The sequence below is a fragment of the Entelurus aequoreus genome, linkage group LG08 (assembly GCF_033978785.1).
Source record: "Entelurus aequoreus isolate RoL-2023_Sb linkage group LG08, RoL_Eaeq_v1.1, whole genome shotgun sequence".
Lineage (NCBI taxonomy): Eukaryota > Metazoa > Chordata > Actinopteri > Syngnathiformes > Syngnathidae > Entelurus > Entelurus aequoreus.
Window position 1 is genome coordinate 13,472,980 of NC_084738.1, and position 19,412 is coordinate 13,492,391.

The 19,412-nt window shown below is 38.0% G+C and overlaps 1 protein-coding gene across 2 annotated transcripts in view; it reads right to left on the reverse strand.

Moving 5' to 3' along the window:
- LOC133655443 (integrin beta-3-like) overlaps nucleotides 1-19,412 on the reverse strand; it is a 75,956-nt gene that overhangs the window by 13,497 nt on the left and 43,047 nt on the right. For both annotated transcript variants that reach the window (XM_062055633.1, XM_062055632.1), the window contains exons 8-10: nucleotides 16,749-16,838; nucleotides 14,245-14,379; nucleotides 7,386-7,821 (exon numbers count right to left, since the gene is read on the reverse strand). In XM_062055633.1, coding sequence (XP_061911617.1) covers nucleotides 7,386-7,821; nucleotides 14,245-14,379; nucleotides 16,749-16,838 — 661 coding nt within the window. The remainder of the gene's footprint in view (nucleotides 1-7,385; nucleotides 7,822-14,244; nucleotides 14,380-16,748; nucleotides 16,839-19,412) is intronic.

Genomic DNA, 19,412 nt, shown 5'->3' on the forward strand with positions numbered 1-19,412 from the left:
GTGAAAGAAGGAAACAGGATAGCGAGAGCTTCATCACAGCCAGCATAGATTAACTTTGCAGAATTAACTTTATGTCGCTAAAAGGATTAACTCTACATGTGTGTTTGTCTGTTTCGTTTTTCGTGACACTTATACCAAATGAAGAATATTCCTATAGAAATGGCGTCCCCTGAATTTTATTGTTTACACTTTTTACCATTCTAAAACTTTTAAAAACATTTTTTTTAAATACACATTTTTCATAAAAAACACAGTTTTTACCAAATGGATGGACACAAAATATGCAAAGTTTGAGTCTGATCACAGCTAAAAACCCATTTTCAATTGTTTTGAAGGTATGCATTTATCATATTATAATATAAAACCCAAAACCAGTGAAGTTGGCACGTTGTGTAATTCGTAAATAAAAACAGAATACAATGATTTGGAAATCCTTTTCAACTTATATTCAATTGAACACACTGCAAAAACAAGATATTTAATGTTCAAACTGAGAAACTTAATTTTTTTTGCAAATAATCATTAACTTAGAATTTAATGGCAGCAACACAATGCAAACAAGTTGGCACAGGGGCAATTTTTACTACTGTGTTACATGGCCTTTCCTTTTAACAACACTCAGTAAACGTTTGGGAACTGGGGAGACTAATTTTTGCCGCTTTTCAGGTGGAATTATTTCCCATTCTTGCTTGATGTACAGCTTAAGTTGTCCAACAGTATGGGGTCTCCGTTGTGGTATTTTACGCTTCATAATGCGCCACACATTTTTACTACAATGCCACGATGTTGTAACACGTGCAGAATGTGGCTTGGCATTGTCTTGTTGAAATAAGCAGGGGCGTCCATAAAAAAGATGTTGCTTGGATGGCAACATATGTTGCTCCAAAACTTGTATGTATTTTTCAGCATTAATGGTGCCTTCACAGATGTGTAAGTTACCCATGCCTTGGGCACTAATACCCCATACCATCACAGATGCTGGCTTTTGAACTTTGTGCCGAGAACAGTCCGGATTGTTCTTTTTCTTTTTGGTCCAGAGAACACGACGTCCACAGTTTCCAAAAACAATTGGAAATGTGGACTTTTCAGACCACAGAACATTTTTCCACTTTGCATCCATCCATCTTAGATGAGCTCGGGTGTTGTTGATAAATGGCTTTGGCTTTGCATGGTAGAGATTTAACTTGCACTTACAGATGTAGCCACCAACTGTAGTTACTGACAGTGGTTTTCTGAAGTGTTCCTGAGCCCATGTGGTGATATCCTTTACACACTGATAGGGATCGAAAGTCGCTTACGTGCAGTGATTTCTCCAGATTCTCTGAACCTTTTGATGATATTACGGACCGTAGATGGTGAACTCCCTAAATTCCTTGCAATAGCTGGTTGAGAAATTTTGTTCTTAAACTGTTCGACAATTTACTCACGCATTTGTTCACAAAGTGGTGACCCTCTACCCATCCTTGTTTGTGAATGACTGAGCATTTCATAGAAGCTGCTTTTATACCCAATCATGGCACCCACCGATTCCCAATTAGCCTGTTCACCTGTGGGGTGTTCCAAATAAGTGTTTGATGAACATTCCTCATTCCTTTTGAAACATGTTGGAGGCATCAAATTCCAAATGAGCTAAAATGTGCAAAAAAACAAACAAAGTTTACCAGTTCGAACATTAAATATCTTGTCTTTGTAGTCTATTCAATTGAATATAAGTTGAAAAGGATTTGCAAATCATTGTATTCTGTTTTTATTTACGATGTACACAATGTGCCAACCTCACTGGTTTTGGGTTTTCTTACAATATATCAAAAGTTTGTGGTTATAATGCGAGTCAATAGGACCAAATTGGACCCGAAGAGAAGGAGTGTAGGCATATATGCCAATCTCCTATTATATAATAACTACCTATCGACACAGTAAAATAAGTAAGCAAACAAGCACCTGTTTTGAACATTTTGCTGTAAAGCGTAACTTTATTTGACACTTAACATCAAACGGTAAAAAAAAGAAGTTGCAATACAACTTTATCATTAAAGTTGAGAATTATTGTTTAATTGTTCCTACATCTTTGTTTTAGGTTATAATAAATAATTAAGTGCTTACTACTTTTTTTTACACTTGAAATGCTAGACTGAAATACTGAGTCTATAGTATTAAAATGTCTCAAAGTCTGGACACTGCAAGTATTGTGTCAATTATCTTTATAATAATAATAATAATAATACCTGGGATTTATATAGCGCTTTTCTAAGTACCCAAAGTCGCTTTACATGTTAAAAACCCATCATTTATCTAATATTGAGTGAATTACCATTACAATTTTACCACGAATTGATTAACGTGGACCCCGACTTAAACAAGTTGAAAAACCTATTTGGGTGTTACCATTTAGTGGTCAATTGTACGGAATATGTACTGTACTGTGCAATCTACTAATAAAAGTTTCAATCAATCAATCAATCAATGACATGAAAATTTTTTATGAAAAAATATGAAATATTGAACTTATTATTTACCCATATGGCAGAGGTTAACTTTGTTTTACACTTGATTACTAATAAAGTATATTTTTTGGAATTTTTCCAATCATCCACAATCCCTATGTGGGACAATAAAACACGTTTTTCCCTTTTCTGTGCATTCTAATTAGTGGAAAAACCGCTAGTAGGAGGCGGCTAACACTGCAGACGATGGGATTTATCTATTCCAGGTATAAAGCCTTCTAAAACATTCAAAAACCCCCAACAACGCTTTATTTACTATGACTGCACATTAACCAAGCTATGGTGACCATTTTACTGTAAGAGCTAACACAGAGGAACTACTTTTCTGGCGTTGTGACTAGAGATGTCCGATAATGGCTTTTTTGCCGATATCCGATATTCCGATATTGTCCAACTCTTAATTACCGATTCCGATATCAACCGATACCGATATATACAGTCGTGGAATTAACACATTATTATGCCTAATTTTGTTGTGATGCCCCGCTGGATGCATTAAAGAATCTAACAAGGTTTTCCAAAATAAATCAACTCAAGTTATGGAAAAAACTGCCATATTTATTATTAAAGTCACAAAGTGCTTTTTTTTTTTTTTAAACATGCCTCAAAACAGCAGCTTGGAATTTGGAACATGCTCTCCCTGAGAGAGCATGAGGAGGTTGAGGTGGGCGGGGTTGGGGGGGGGAGTGTGGGGTTGAGGTGGGGGCGGGGGGTGTAGGTGGTAGCGGGGGTGTATATTGTAGCGTCCCGGAAAAGTTAGTGCTGCAAGGGGTTCTGGGTATTTGTTCTGTTGTGTTTATGTTGTGTTACGGTGCGGATGTTCTCCCGAAATGTGTTTGTCATTCTTGTTTGGTGTGGGTTCACAGTGTGGCGCATATTTGTAACAGTGTAAAAGATGTTTATACGGCTACCTTCAGTGTGACCTGTATGGCTGTTGAGCAAGTATGTTTGCATTCACTTGTGTGTGTGAAAAGCCGTAGATATTATGTGATTGGGCCGGCACGCAAAGGCAGTGCCATTAAGGTTTTTTGGCGCTCTGTACTTCTTCCTAAGTCCGTGCACCACTCCGTACAGCGGCGTTTTAAAAAGTCATAAATTTTACTTTTTGAAACTGATACCGATAATTAACTTTACATTTTAAAGCATTTATCGGACATCTCTAGTTGTGACATATCACCTTGCTCACACTACCCCTTCAACCACTAGCGAGTAGCCAGCTACTAGTTGCGAGGTAGCTTGAGCTGCTAATAATGTTGGTTGCATTAAAATGTAGACGAAGAAGAAGAAAAATAAGCTTTAACTGCTTCTGTATTGTATTTGAGTTAGGAAAAATGTATGCTGTATTATAAATCATGCATTTTAAAATCCACACACTACTAAATTGGTACTAAATGGCTCTCAATTTGTCTATCAATAAATGGAACGCGGCAAAAGAGCTGACGACAACATCCGTAAGAAGCATAATTTATCTGAGGAATGAGGATTATTCAGAACGTAGCAGCTCAAGGAGAGCACAAGTGCTGAAAGATACAACCATCCACTGCATTGGCATCCCAGTTAGAGCGGATATTGAAAGTCACAGTTTTATGTTCTTATTTGAAACGTTTAGCAAAAGTGCTACATGATAACGCTCCAGCGCTCCCACAAAGTCTGTCATTCGCGGTACAAGAAAGTGCTCTCTATGTTGTTATTGTTGACGGAAGTAGCCTTTGTTGCTAAGCGCTTTTTGAAATCGATGAGCCCAGGAAGTAAGTTATTGTAATCCTTCAAATGACCAGAATAGTACATGTTATCATGAATGTAACTGTTACTACATTACATATTTACAGCATGTATATAAAACATTGATGGAGGTTTTAGAATTCATTTTTAAAGAACTTCATAGGCGGAATAAATGGTATCCCCATTACCTGCATTGTTAGCCGCCTCGTACTACTATAGATGTTTTAGACTTAGACTTAGACTTAGACAAACTTTAATGATCCACAAGGGAAATTGTTCAACACAGTAGCTCAGTTACAATGATGGAAAGGACAATGCAGGTATAAATAGACTAATATAGCTATAAAAAAATCTAACATATATACGAATATATACATAATTTGTGTACAGAGTACACAATACACACAATAAAGGGACATGTGTGTTCTAGTCCTACGAAAGGATTGTGGATTATGGGCTAAATAACAAAAAAAAAAGTGCAGTTTTTCTTTAAAGACGGTTTTCAGTAGTTCCACTTTTTTGAGTAGTTTTTGTTATTGTTTTCAACTTCTTTTTACGCAACGTATTTTTATCCTTGAACCACAGTAAATTATGGTTATATGCAAGACCAACAATACAAAATGTGTGTTTAACCTCAGAGGTTTGATTTGTTTTTGTTGATTTGCACCAAAACTGTGCAAACCAGCACAAAGAAAATGAATGAATGAATCCCAGGTTAACTTACTCATGCACTTGGCTTACATAATGTTTTTGTTTTTTTACTTTATGTCTCATTTTTAAGAGGTTCAACCTTTTAACCCAAAAATTTGAGCTCAAAATTCAAGATGTGCATTTCAATTCTCAATGTTAAACATCCATCCATATGTTCATTGTGACTGGAGTGTGTGTGTGGTGTGCTGAAGAGAATTGTTTTCGTGTGTAATTCTTCCCAGATGAGGTGCGTGGCAAGTCACTACGTGGTAAAGAGGGGCTGCCAGCTCAGTCGTAATGCAAACGCGCATGTGTGTGCATTTGCAGGGAAACACATCACTAGGAATGTAACCATATTTGCTGTCTTCAATTACAAATTAGAACCAAGTAAGAACATGAAAAACATTACAGTAGAAATCGCTGTTTTGAGAGCAGCTGTTACAGAGCTAATACACGGCAAAGATGAGTGAACGCAGTGCTACGTTGCTGCTAATTGCATCGCGGAATATCAAAGAAGCCATGCCGGTATGTGGGATCTGAGCCGAGGATGTCGTTGTGGCTTGTGCAGCCCTTTGAGACACTTGTGATTAAGGGCTATATACATAAACTTTGAGTGATTGATTGATATGCCCCTTAGTGACTGTGAGCAGCATAGGGATGACATCAACGCAATCTGATTGGATTGCTTAGTGAGTGTTTTGTGGCAAAGGTCTTCTCTGCTGGCCTAACTTAGTAGGCGCACTCTTTTACTATGAAGTCACGATGTTGTAACACGTGCAGAATGTGGCTTGGCATTGTCTTGCTGAAATAAGCAGGGGCGTCCATGAAAAAGACCTTGCTTGGATGGCAACATATGTTGCTCCAAAACCTGTATGTACCTTTCAGCATTAATGGTGCCTTCACAGATGTGTAAGTTACCCATGCCTTGGGCACTAATACACCCCCACACCATCACAGATGCTGGCTTTTGAACTTTGCGCCTATAACAGTCCTGATGGTACTTTTCCTTTTTGGTCCTGAGGACACGACGTCCAGAGCTTCCAAAAACAATTTGAAATGTGGACTCGTCAGACCACAGAACACTTTTCCACTTTGCATCAGTCCATCTTAGATGTGCTCGGGCGCAGCAAAGCAGGCGGCGTTTCTGGGTGTTGTTGATAAATGGCTTTTGCTTTGCATAGTAGAGTTTTAACTTGCACTTACAGATGTAGCGACAAACTGTAGTTACTGACAGTGGTTTTCTGAAGTGTTCCTGAGCCCATGTGGTGATATTCTTTACACACTGATGTCACTTTTTGATGCAGTACCGCCTGAGGGATTGAAGGTCCATGCATTGGCACTTACGTGCAGTGATTTCTCCAGATTCTCTGAACCTTTTGATGATATTATGGACCGTAGATGGTGAAATCCCTAAATTCCTTGCAATAGCTCGGTGAGAAATGTTGTTCTTAAACTGTTCGACAATTTGCTTACGCATTTGTTCACAAAGTGGTGACCCGCGCTCCATCCTTGTTTGTGAATGACTGAGCATTTCATGGAAGCTGCTTTTATACCCAATCATGGCACGCACCTGTTCCCAATTAGTCTGTTGACCTGTGGGATGTTCCAAATAAGTGTTTGATGAGCATTCCACAACTTTCTCAGTCTTTTTTGCTACTTGTGCCACCTTTTTTGAAACATGTTGCAGGCATCAAATTTCAAATGAGCTAATATTTGCAAAAAATAACAACGTTTACCAGTTTGAACATTAAGTATGTTGTCTTTGCAGTCTATTCTATTGAATATAGGTTGAAAAGGATTTGCAAATCATTGTATTTTGTTTTTATTTACGATTTACACCACGTGCTAACTTAACTGGTTTTGGGTTTTGTAGATGCATTCTATTCAATACATAAGTTTTAAGTTTTCACTTTTAATCTCAATGTTGGAGATAGTTATTTATTTGCAAGCAATGTGTAATGTTACATTTGTTAAAATAAGTATTTTATTTAAGACTCTTGATCTAGTTCTTTGAAAATGATTCCATAAAAAGTACAATTTATATTTAGTCTACAAAGAACAACATTATTCAAATTAGAATTTTGCTGAGAGTAAGATGCACTGTAATTTCAATATACTAGTTTTTGATCAAATAAATGAAAAATCTGTTTTAAATGATCTTTGTCATGTGGATTCAAGGGGTGCTTTAAAAAGTAAGGAAAAAAAATTGGAAAAATCGGAAATCAAATTTTTGGTAAAAAAAAAAAAAGGGGATTTTATTTTTAGGCCATATCGCCCTGGTCTACATACAACTTCTTAAAAGTTATGTTTAACTTTTCTGAATTCTACAAAAAGACTTAAAAGTGTTTGATTACCTAAAGTAATAGCACACATTGTGTTATCAATATGCAGCTTTTTGAGGTTATTTTAAGGAAGTGACAAACAGTTTTTAAGTGGTATTCTGGGACACATAACAGGAAATTGACTTACCAGAGCAGAGTTCCCCCTTGTCACGAAGACAGTTGAAGTCATCGCACTCGCACATCTTCCCCCACACTTTTCCAAAGTCACTGCTGTGGCACACGCACTGACCGCACACGCAGTCCCCGCGCCCGTTGCAGATACCCCGGGACCCGTCCCCGGGCTCCGTGCAGCGGTCCTGCTCCGCGGAGCCGTAGTCGCCCTCGGCACACTCGCAGTGCGGCCCCAAGCGGCCCGGGTGGCACATGCAGATACCGCACTCGAAGGTGCCGTTGCCCTGGTGACACTTGGGGCTGAAGGGCTGCGCTCTGTTCTGGCACTTGCAGTCGCACTCGAAGGTGACAGTGATGGAGAGGGAGTCCTTGAAGCCCACCGGCTTGATGATGAAGGTCTTCTTCTTCTGTTTGGGGCAGGCTCGAGCTCGGGCCTCCACACTGAAAGACACCTGGGCGAACGAACATGTGGTTGAAAGATGATAATAGTACCATAACATAGAGCACCATACTATACTCTACGGCAGTGTTTCTTAACCATAGTGTTAACTTAAAGGGCCTTCAAAAACATCTGTTTCTCAGCTGTGGTCCCTATGGGCCACAGCGGTACTCAATTGTGATACACTTTTCCACCACTTGTGGCAGTAATGACAATATCAAACAAACAGATGGAAGTCTGGAATTAAAGTTAAAGTTTAAGCCCAAAAAATATGCCTAAAGTGGTGAAGCTGTATTTTCAGTTGCACTTAAATGTTGACAGTTTTATAAAAAAACACAATGTTAGTAATTTTGTTAGAATGTATTTATTTTAGCAATGTACATTTATGTACATTTATTTTTCATCAGTTTTTATTAGTACCTTTTCTCGTTTAAAAAAAAAAAGAAAATATGTAGCTAATCGAGCAGAGGAGGCAAGGGTGAAAGGAGAACATTTACAAATTTACAAAAGTGGTTTGTGGCAAACACCGCCAAACAACTGAGACCCCTATTATAATCAAAAAGGGACAGCTTTTGATAACCGAAGCACAACAAGAAGCTCGCTGGGTGGAGCACTTTAAAGAGGTTCTGAACAAACCACCACCCACACCAGAACCTGCCCAGCAGGCACAAGACATCGAAACAACATTGAGAACTTGTTGAATTTGGGTCGTTGAGCAACTCAAACCTAACGTTGCAACAACATGCGTTTGTCAGAATTGTTACTGACCGTTTGGTCATGTTCGTGTTTTCCTGTGTTTGCCATTTTAATTCCTGTCCAGTGCTCTTATTTCTCATTTCTACTTCCTGTGTTTTTGAATCACTTCCTCTCCTTTTGCTCTTGTATTGTCGGTATTTCTTGTTTGGTTTCTGTGTTTTGAAGCACCTTTACTTTCTGTCCCATGTCCTGCCAGCACACCTGATTCTCATTAATTAGTTTTATTTAGTTCCACCTGGGTCCCTCCTTCTATTCTGGATCATTCTAATTGTTAGTCGACTTCAAATATACTTGTATCCTTGGTGTCACACTACAAGCAACGCTCAACAAAATCCTAACATCTTTTTGACGCCGTTTAATCAATGTTGGATTCTGACGTTGATTTGACCATTGAATTTTGGTCATTTTCCAACCAATATTTTACAACACAAATACAACATTGGAAAAACCTGCTTTTTGATGACGTTTATTCAGAGTCAGGTTGTGACGTTGACTTGACCATTGAAGTTTGATAAGTTTCCAACCAACAAAGTGGATCCAACGTTAATACAACTATTTTGCAATGTTGTTTCAAAGTCGGTTTAAAAGGACATGTATGTATAATCAACGTTTTTTCAATGTCTTGTGCCTACTGGGTGATATCTTAAATTGCAGAAAATGACTTGGAAATTGACTTAGAACCACCAACAAAGGAAGAAATTTTCCCAATCATTAACCCCCTAAAAACAGAAAAGCCCCTGGCCAAGATAACCTGAATGCAGAATTGACCTTACTTCTGAAGTATTCCAACTAGAGATGTCCGATATCGGACTGCCGATATTATCGGCCGATAAATGCTTAAAATGTAATATCGGAAATTATCGGTATCGGTTTCAAAAAGTAAAATTTATGACTTTTTAAAACGCCGCTGCACGGAGTGGTACAATGACATAGGGAGAAGTACAGAGCAGTTGCGTCACCCAGTCATACTTGCCAACCCTCCCGATTTGCCCGGGAGACTCCCGAATTTCAGTGCCCTCCCGACAATCTCCCGGGGCAACCATTCTCCCAAATTTCTCCCGATTTCCACCCAGACAACAATATTGGGGGTGTGCCTTAAAGGGTACTGCATTTGCGTGCCGGCCCAATCACATAATATCTACAGCTTTTCACACACGCAAGTGAATGCAACGCATACTTGGTCAACAGCCATACAGGTCACACTGAGGGTGACTGTATAAACAACTTTAACACTGTTACAAACATGCGCCACACTGTGAACCCACACCAAACAAGAATGACAAACACATTTCGGGAGAACATCCGCACCGTAACACAACATAAACACAACAGAACAAATACCCAGAACCCCTTGCAGCACTAACTCTTCCGGGACGCTACAATATACACCCCCACTACCCCCTACCCCCCAATGACTGGTCAGAAGGAGTCATATAAAGATTCCAGAGAAGGGCAACCTCACAGACTGCAACATCTGGCACGGTATTACACTCCCGTCAATACCAAGCAAAATCATGGCAAAAATTATTGTACAACGGTCCCTACAAAGCAGTAGATGAAAAGCTTAAAAAATAACAGGCAGGATTTTGCAAAGAAAGGGGATGCATTGACCAGATATTTGCCCTTGGTAACATTATAGAGCAATGCACCGAATGGCAATAAAAGTTAAAGTACCAATGATTGTCACACACACACTAGGTGTGGTGAAATTAATCACTGCATTTAGCAGTTATACATCAATTTTGTGGACTTTAAGAAGGCTTTTGATAGCATACAGCCACACGCCGAGACAGGCTAAGGAAAATTCTAAGGATGTACAGGATACCACAACATATAGTACACCTCATTACGAGCTTCTACGCCAATTTCACTTGTCGGGTGGGAAAGGGCAACCTTGCATTTCAGGTGAAGACAGGAGTCAGGCAAGTCTGTGTGATGTCTATGCTGCTCTTCAAATGCGTCACACCACAGAAGAACAAAGAAGAGGAACGAGATGGACAGTCTTCCTTTTCAATATTGGAATACCTTGATTTTGCCTATGATTTATCACTAGTGTCGCACACTCAAAAGCACATGCAAAAACATCACTTCTCAATCACTTCGTACAACAATTTGGTCAGGAACTCGCACGGCTGTGGTAGTCGTGACCCCAAGATGCAGAAAACCGGAGAATGACGTGCAGGTAAGAGTCTTTATTGTACTCAACAGAGGAGGAGCAGAAGGTCCTTGACATATTTAATCCTCGAGATCTGACCAACAGGCGAGGGAGGCAGAAATAGCAGCCTGATTGGCAACTGCAACCAGGTGTGCCAGGCTGCCAATCAGGGGCAGGTGAGGGAAACGAGCGAGCAGGGAGACACGCAGGAAGGGTAATAAAAATAAGAGCGCCGACAGGAAACAAACACCAACCAAGGAAACACAACCAGAAGTGAAGTGACCGATCGTCACAGGAAGTTGATGCGAACGCTTACGTGCAATTACTGCTAGCATCGCAGAAGCTGCAAAACAAACAAAAAAACAAAAAAAGTTTTGTCTGAGGAGACAACAAAATAAAAAGAGAGGCGACTCGGAAAAAAGGACAGCGAAGGATCAACATTTGCCTGGCTTTCACTCGCTGGCGTGAGCTCAAATATGAGGAGGGATTTCAGACCGATGCTGCCTTGGCTCCGTTCCTGCTTTACTAGTAAGTACCTTTCAAAGCTCAAATCAAAATGATAATGCTGATGTTCGCTATCAGAAATGTGTGTGGTAGCAATAAATAGCCACCAGCTTGATAGTTTGCAGTTTCACACCGACACGACCAGCCACGCAACAAACTCAAAAGTACTGTATAAAAACAATGCGATGATTGCAAACCACAAATATAAAGTTTGAGTAAAATATGTAGGTTCCTACTGTGGAAAGATCACTCATACCGAATCACTGTGGTATTACCGTGTCAGTTTGTATGTACGTGACAGTGGTTTCTGACGATTTACGACACTATGGTCCTCATGGGAAATGTGGTCTTCCTTAAGGCGAAACACTACGGTTTTGGTCCAAAATCAACCAGTCGGTCTTCCACACTAAAAGCCTGAGAAGAATCTGTAGGATTTTGTGGCCCAATAAAATATTCAACCAAGATCTATTGGAAAAATGCCAGCAAGACAGCATGGACAGCGTCATGACAAAAAGGTGCTCGAACTGAATTGGGCATGTTTTTTGAGGAGAGAGATAGACAGCATTCCAAAGAGACCCGAAGGTAGAAGAAAGAGAGGAGGACCCAAGACCACCTGGCGTTGCACAGTGGGAGAAGACGTGAAAAATAGGGATTAAACTTGGGGAAATATCCAGAAAACAATCCAAAATTGACAGGAATGGAGGACCTTTGTTGCTGCCCTACATGCCAAGAGGCATAAAGGGCAGTAAGTAAGTTATTGTGGTTTCATGGTTTATAGATTCATATCATTTGACAATGTTTATTCTGTTAAACTGTAAGTGAGTTAGATACAATTATTGAATACGATTAAAATCAAGAGTAAGATAACTAATTCAGTGTTACTATTTGAGTGGGAAAAGTTGGGCCCCAAGGTCAAAAATGTTAAGAACCCATACTCTACTACATTATGCAATATCTCATTTAATTTTCAATACCACGCCATAAAATACTGTACCAAATCATAGTAGACTATTTGCACCATCCTGTCCTCCACTGTACTATACTACATGGTCTTCTTGCTAGAAATACAGTCATTATTTTGACTTTTTGTCAGCTAAAGATAACAATATCAAGGTTTGTTGACAAAATTTAATTAATGAAGTAACTTGTAATATAATTTAGTTACTTTTCAAACAAAGTAATCAGTAAAGTAACTCAGTTACTTTTTAAAGGAGTTATCGATATTCAGTTTACTTTTTCAAAGTCATGTTGGCAACACTGACTATACTATACTACACTACACTGTAATAAACTACAATACCACAGCATAGAGCTTTACAGTACTGTATGTATCATACTATACTACATACACCATGTTATACTACTGTACACCATATTATGCAACACTATACCAGATTACAATGCTATAGCATGGGATATCATACAATACTACATTTCACCAAACTATACCATATTGTACTTTTCCGTACAATACCATACTATATGATAAAATATTGTACCAAACTATATCATACCACACTATGCTAGGTTATTTGCACCCTCCTATACTACAGGTGAAACTCAAAAAAGTTGAATATCGTGCAAAAGTTCATTCATATCAACAATTTAACTTCAAATGTGAAACTTATATTTGATATAAACCCATTGCATGCAATGTGAGATATGTCAAGCCTTTATTTTTGATGATCATGGCTTACAGTTTTTGAAAACTCAACATTTTCTGAGACTTTCAATTTGAAGTTTTCATAAACCGTAAGCCGTAGTCATCAAAATTATAACAAAAGTTAAGTTAAAGTACCAATGATTGTCACACACACACTGGGTGTGGTGAAATGTGTCCTCTGCATTTGACCCATCCCCTTGTTCACCCCCTGGGAAGTGAGGGGAGCAGTGGGCAGCAGCGGTGCCACGCCCGGGAATCATTTTTGGTGATTAACCCCCAATTCCAAACCTTGATGCTGAGTGCCAAGCAGGGAGGTAATGGGTCCCATTTTTATAGTCTTTGGTATGACTCGGCCGGGATTTGAACTCACAACCTACTGATCTCAGGGCGGACACTTTAACCACAAGGCCACTGAGTAGGTTTAAAAGCATGCCTGAAATATCTTGAGTTGCGTGTTTTGAGCCTATGTCATATATTAGTTTTACCTTGTAAATCTAATTGCTGGAATAAACGAGGATTTACATTTTTTTTAGTTTCACATGTATACTAGATCACAATACCAATAGTAAAGAATAGCATATGATGCCATACTCTACTACACTACTCATTACCAAATCGCACTATACCATAAAGTAACTGTACCATACTGTACTATACTTTTCGATATTAGACAATTTGCACCATACTATCCTACACTACACAATACTATACTACACTACACTAGCTACTAGATACTAACCCTAGCATATTATACCATATTCTACACTACACTACACCACTTTACTGTCCCACACAATATAAAATACTATACCAAACTACATCCCACTATCCTATGTTAGACGAGTTCCACCATACTACACTACATATTACTAAGGAGAAACATCTTATCATTACATGGGGAATGCATGAGACCAATCATTCATTCGGCATTGCATCTAAAACTGGTGCAAGTCCAAAACTGGGCAGTGACGGCGTGTGCATGGACGACCATATAAGGAGAAAATGAGGCCCAGAGAAAGAAATGTGCGCAAGGGCCAAAAAATGTCACCTGGAGTGAAGAAAGACAAAGCCAAAAAAGCTGGGGGAAAAATGGTTAAAAAAAGGATGGAAGGACAAAAAACAGGAAGAAACAACAAAATGGGGAGAAGTACAGATTACACATAGATACCAGGAACATGGTTATTTTTGCAAGGGAATAACAGAGCTATGCATTTTATTTATACATCTGTATTAAATTCTGCTTTCTAAGGCTTGCGAGGCAAGATGTCTACGGTCTGGAATGGAGCTATACTGCACAGATTCCAAAATGTTGACAGATGGTAGAAGAATACATTTTCTGGAGATTTGCCTGCACTGACCGTGTCTCCGATCTTGAGTCCTGAGCAAGACTTGAGGCCCGGGATGACTTCTCCATTCAAACATGTGGCGTTAAAAGAAAGCGACAGCTCCTCCGGGACGCCCAGAAGCTCCAGTTCTACCTTGGAGCGGATTTTCTGCGGGAATGAAGACAAGAAAGTAAGAGAAGAAAATGTATGCGTCAAAAGTATTCAGACTCCAAATTTAAATCCTCCATTTTTACTTCCTGCGTGTGTCATGACTATGTGTACCACTATGGAAGTTCTACAGAGGGCAGAGACATACTGTATGAATATGATTCACACACAACTGGTGTGTGTCAACAACACCGTCTCACGACATTGTTAGAGTTTTAGAGTTAGAGTTTGAGTTTATTTCGAACATGCAAGCATACAACAGGATACATCACAACTTCCAGTTTCTCTTTTCAACATGTTCGAAAAGGAGTAGGAAGAAGCAGAGCTTATTTAATCCTACCCCTTTTCTTTACATAACAATTGCTGAAACTTTTTTATTCACTTCCTGTTCTCAATTTATTCACAATAAACTCCATAGGTAATCACAATAAAAATAAATAAATAAACAATAGTAAGAATTTAATAATAATAATTGGTGAAGAAAGTCATATTTAATATGATGAGATAAGTAAGATTACTTTAAGAATGAATGAATGGATGGATGAAATAAATTGAGAATGTTTGTCATGGTTCTTCTTCTTTGTACTTTGTAAACACTTTAAGTTTGAAGAGTTTCTTGAAGTGGATCATATTAGTACATTGTTTGATTGCTTTGCTTAATCCATTCCATAATTTAATTCCACATATTGATATACTGAAGGTCTTAAGTGTTGTACGTGCGTACAAATGTTTTAAATTACATTTTTCTCTAAGATTATATTTCTCCTCTTTTTTTGAGAAGAATTGTTGTATATTCTTGGGTAGCAGGTTATAGTTTGCTTTGTGCATAATTTTAGCTGTTTGCAAATTCACTATGTCGTGGAATTTCAGTATCTTTGATTCAATAAATAAAGGATTTGTATGTTCTCTATATCCAACATTATGTATTATTCTAACTGATCTTTTTTGTAACACCGTTAATGAATGAAGTGTACTTTTGTAATTATTTCCCCATATTTCTACACAGTAGCTCAGATATGGTAACACTAGTGAACAGTAGAGAATATGAAGTGATTTTTTGTCTAGAACATGTTTTGCTTTATTCATTATTGACGTGTTTCTTGCTACTTTATGTTGTATATTTTTTACGTGAGATTTCCAGTTCAATTTATCATCAATCATTATACCTAGAAATTTGGTTTCATTTACTCTTTCAATTTCTATTCCGTCTATTTGTATTTGTGTTTGACTTTCTCTTCTACTATTACCAAATAGCATTATTTTAGTTTTACTAAGATTCAACGATAGTCTGTTTTTGTCAAACCATCTTTTTAATTTGTTAATTTCTTCTGTTATTATTTGTATTATCTCCTGTGTTCTCTCCTGAACAAAACGCTGTTGTATCATCCGCAAATAATACTAACTTTAAATCTTTTGTAACTTTACAAATGTCATTTATATAGAGATTGAATAATTTACGTCCTAATATTGATCCCTGAGGTACACCACAGGATATATTTAGCGTTGTAGACATGTGTTCGCCTAGCTTCACGTATTGTTTCCTGTTCGTTAGATAACTTCTTATCCAGTTTAAGACTAACCCTCTGATGCCATATCGTTCTAGTTTTTTGATTAAAATATTGTGATTAATTGTGTCAAATGCTTTAGTTAGATCCATAAAAACTGCTGCTGCACATTTTTTACTGTCTATTGCATTGGTAATTTCTTCTGTAATTTCAATTAAAGCCATTGAAGTTGAGACATTAGCTCTGTATCCATATTGGTTCACTTCTTGATTCCCATCATGTCCTGTGTCCAACCTCAAATCTTGTTCCCAGTTGTGTTCTGTAACAGCTGACCCCGAAGGTTTCGGGATTTCAATCTTTCCTTTACCTTTTCGCATCATGGCAGTCACTGACGTCAGTACCTCTTGCTTGTGTCTTAACGGCAGTTGCTTCTTTAGCGACTTGCAGCACTTTAACTTGTTTTTTCCAACAATTTCGTATCTTGCGCCGTTCAGAGATCAATTTGAGGTGTCAGCCTGTCAACTTATATCACTCTGCGACGTCGGGATCACTTTAAAACAGCTGTAAACTCGCCGTAGCTTTTGGTTGCTAGGCAACCGCTTTGAACTGCGGCAAGGCGCCTTTGGCTTGAGTCTAACGGCTCTCCCAACTCGCCTTCTTTCAGCGTATCAGTGCCTCTCAACTGACCAAAATCAGATTGAAGATGCCAGGGTACTCTCCTGTGGCTGTGATCGCAAATCAGTGGTCAAAATCTTCAGATTTAACAAAAAACTCCGGTAGCAAGAGCGGAGCCTTTCTCTTTTGCGTCCTTTCTCATTGACAGGAAGTGACGTGGTGTGTCTTGATGTGTGTAATAACACTCACAGCGTAGGCCTTCAATATGAGCTGAATGACATTGCCAGAGTCATTGGACAGCGTTCCCACAGTGGTACCGGGAATCAGCTCACTGTAGTTCTAAAAAAACAGGAGGACAAAGGACTGTAGTCATCCTACATAGTCTCGGAAATAATAATTACTCCATGTAATATCCAAAGTGTCCAAAATGTATACAAAAAATATAGAGACACAAACAGTACTATGCCTCACTATAGCATACTAGGCCAGGGGCCGAACTTTTCGACTACAGAGGAGCCTGGGGTCCTTTCAAATATTAACACTTAATTAGTCATCGTACTCTTGATTTTAATCATATTCAAAAATGATATCTAACCTAATTACAATTCAGCGGGATAAACCTTGTCAAATGATATGAAACCATGTGTTAATCACAAAGATTATTATTATTAAGGCTCAGGTCAGGCTGATTACAAAAATACATACGACTCAGATAGTCTGCAAAAGAAGGGACTCATAAAAACGGATGAAAAATAAATGTACACACATTTTACCTTATGCAGTGCTAAAATAAATGAATTAGAACTAATTAATAATGAATAATAATAATATATACACTACCGTTCAAAAGTTTGGGGTCACATTGAAATGTCCTTATTTTTGAAGGAAAAGCACTGTACTTTTCAATGAAGATAACTTTAAACTAGTCTTAACTTTAAAGAAATACACTCTATACATTGCTAATGTGGTAAATGACTATTCTAACTGAAAATATCTGGTTTTTGGTGCAATATCTAAATAGGTGTATAGAGGCCCATTTCCAGCAACTATCACTCCAGTGTTCTAATGGTACAATGTGTTTGCTCATTGGCTCAGAAGGCTAATTGATGATTAAAAAACCCTTGTGCAATCATGTTCACACATCTGAAAACAGTTTAGCTCGTTACAGAAGCTACAAAACTGATCTTCCTTTGAGCGATTGAGTTTCTGGAGCATCACATTTGTGGGGTCAATTAAACGCTCAAAATGGCCAGAAAAAGAGAACTTTCATATGAAACTCGACAGTCTATTCTTGTTCTTAGAAATGAAGGCTATTCCACAAAATTGTTTGGGTGACCCCAAACTTTTGAACGGTAGTGTATGTTTCTTAAATAAACTGTCAACAAAATTAAAGTGCAAATGAAAATACAACTTCACCACTTAAGTCAGAATTTTTGCTTTTAAGAAACTCCTCTATGACTTTAGCTCCAAATGTTCTGTTTGTTTGATATTGTCATTACTGCCACAAATGGTGAAAAGTGTATTACAATTAAGTACAGCTGCGGCCCATACGGACCACAGCTGAGAAAGATATTTTTTGGCGGCCTAACAATTTTTCCTCAATCCTTATTGCCATGCCATGTTTGTTATGGTCAATAGTGCTGTGTGTGCATGTGTTTGTATCTGTCTTTTTTTTCCTCTTTCTTTTTGTTATGTGTGAAGCACTTTGTGTTGCCATTTGCCTGTGTAAGAAAAATGCTATATGAATAAAGTTTGATTTGATTTGATTTGATTTGAATGTGTCTCGGCCCTATGGTTAAGAAACACTTTACTTGACTATACAATATCATAGCATACTCGACTATTGTCACAATCCTTCATGACTATTCTGGTTTTTGTTATATACTTTGTGTGTTCTGTGTCTAATTTTGTGCTGGTGTTTGTTTCCACTTCCTGTGGTGCTGTTATTTCCTGTCACTGCACCACAAGCCTGAGAATTTCCTCCCTCGATAGTCTCTGATTGAAAACCTGGACACACCTGTTCCCGGTTGCCAAGCAGGCTCATTTATAAGCCATCATTTGGATCATGAATCATTTTACTGATAGTCTAGGCTACTTTTCAGAGACAGTATGTGTTGGTGTCTTGTGCACTCCCTAGCTGCACTTGCCTTCTTTTGTTATTAAGTATACTTTTACCTGCATTCCACCAGCTGTTCTCTGTATTTTGGGGTCATGCTGCAAGCAATGTTATACTATAAAAAACTATATAATATTATACTATCCTATACTATACCACGCTATACACCATGCTATAAAATACCATAGCATAGCATATCATACGATTCTATTTGTACTCTAGTATTTTACTATACTGTATAGTACCATACTATATCATATACCATGATTCACAGTAAAATACTATAACACACTGTACAATGCTATATTGTTACCATATTTAACTTATCATATGATACAGTACCATTGGATTCTGTACTGTACCATGCAATAAGGTACCATGTAGGGATGTCCGATAATATCGGCCTGCCGATATTATCGGCCGATAAATGCGTTAAAATGTAATATCGGAAATTATCGGTATCTGTTTTTTTATTATCTGTATCGTTTTTTTTATTTTTTATTAAATCAACATAAAAAACACAAGATACACTTACAATTAGTGCACCAACCCAAAAAACCTCCCTCCCCCCATTTCTTTCTGTCATCAATATTCTGGTTCCTACATTATAGATCAATATATATCAATACAGTCTGCAAGGGATACAGTCTGTAAGCACACATAATTGTGCGTGCTGCTGGTCCACTAATAGTACTAATCTTTAACAGTTAATTTTACTCATTTTCATTAATTACTAGTTTCTATGTAACTGTTTTTATATTGTTTTACTTTCTTTTTTATTCAAGAATTTTTTTAAA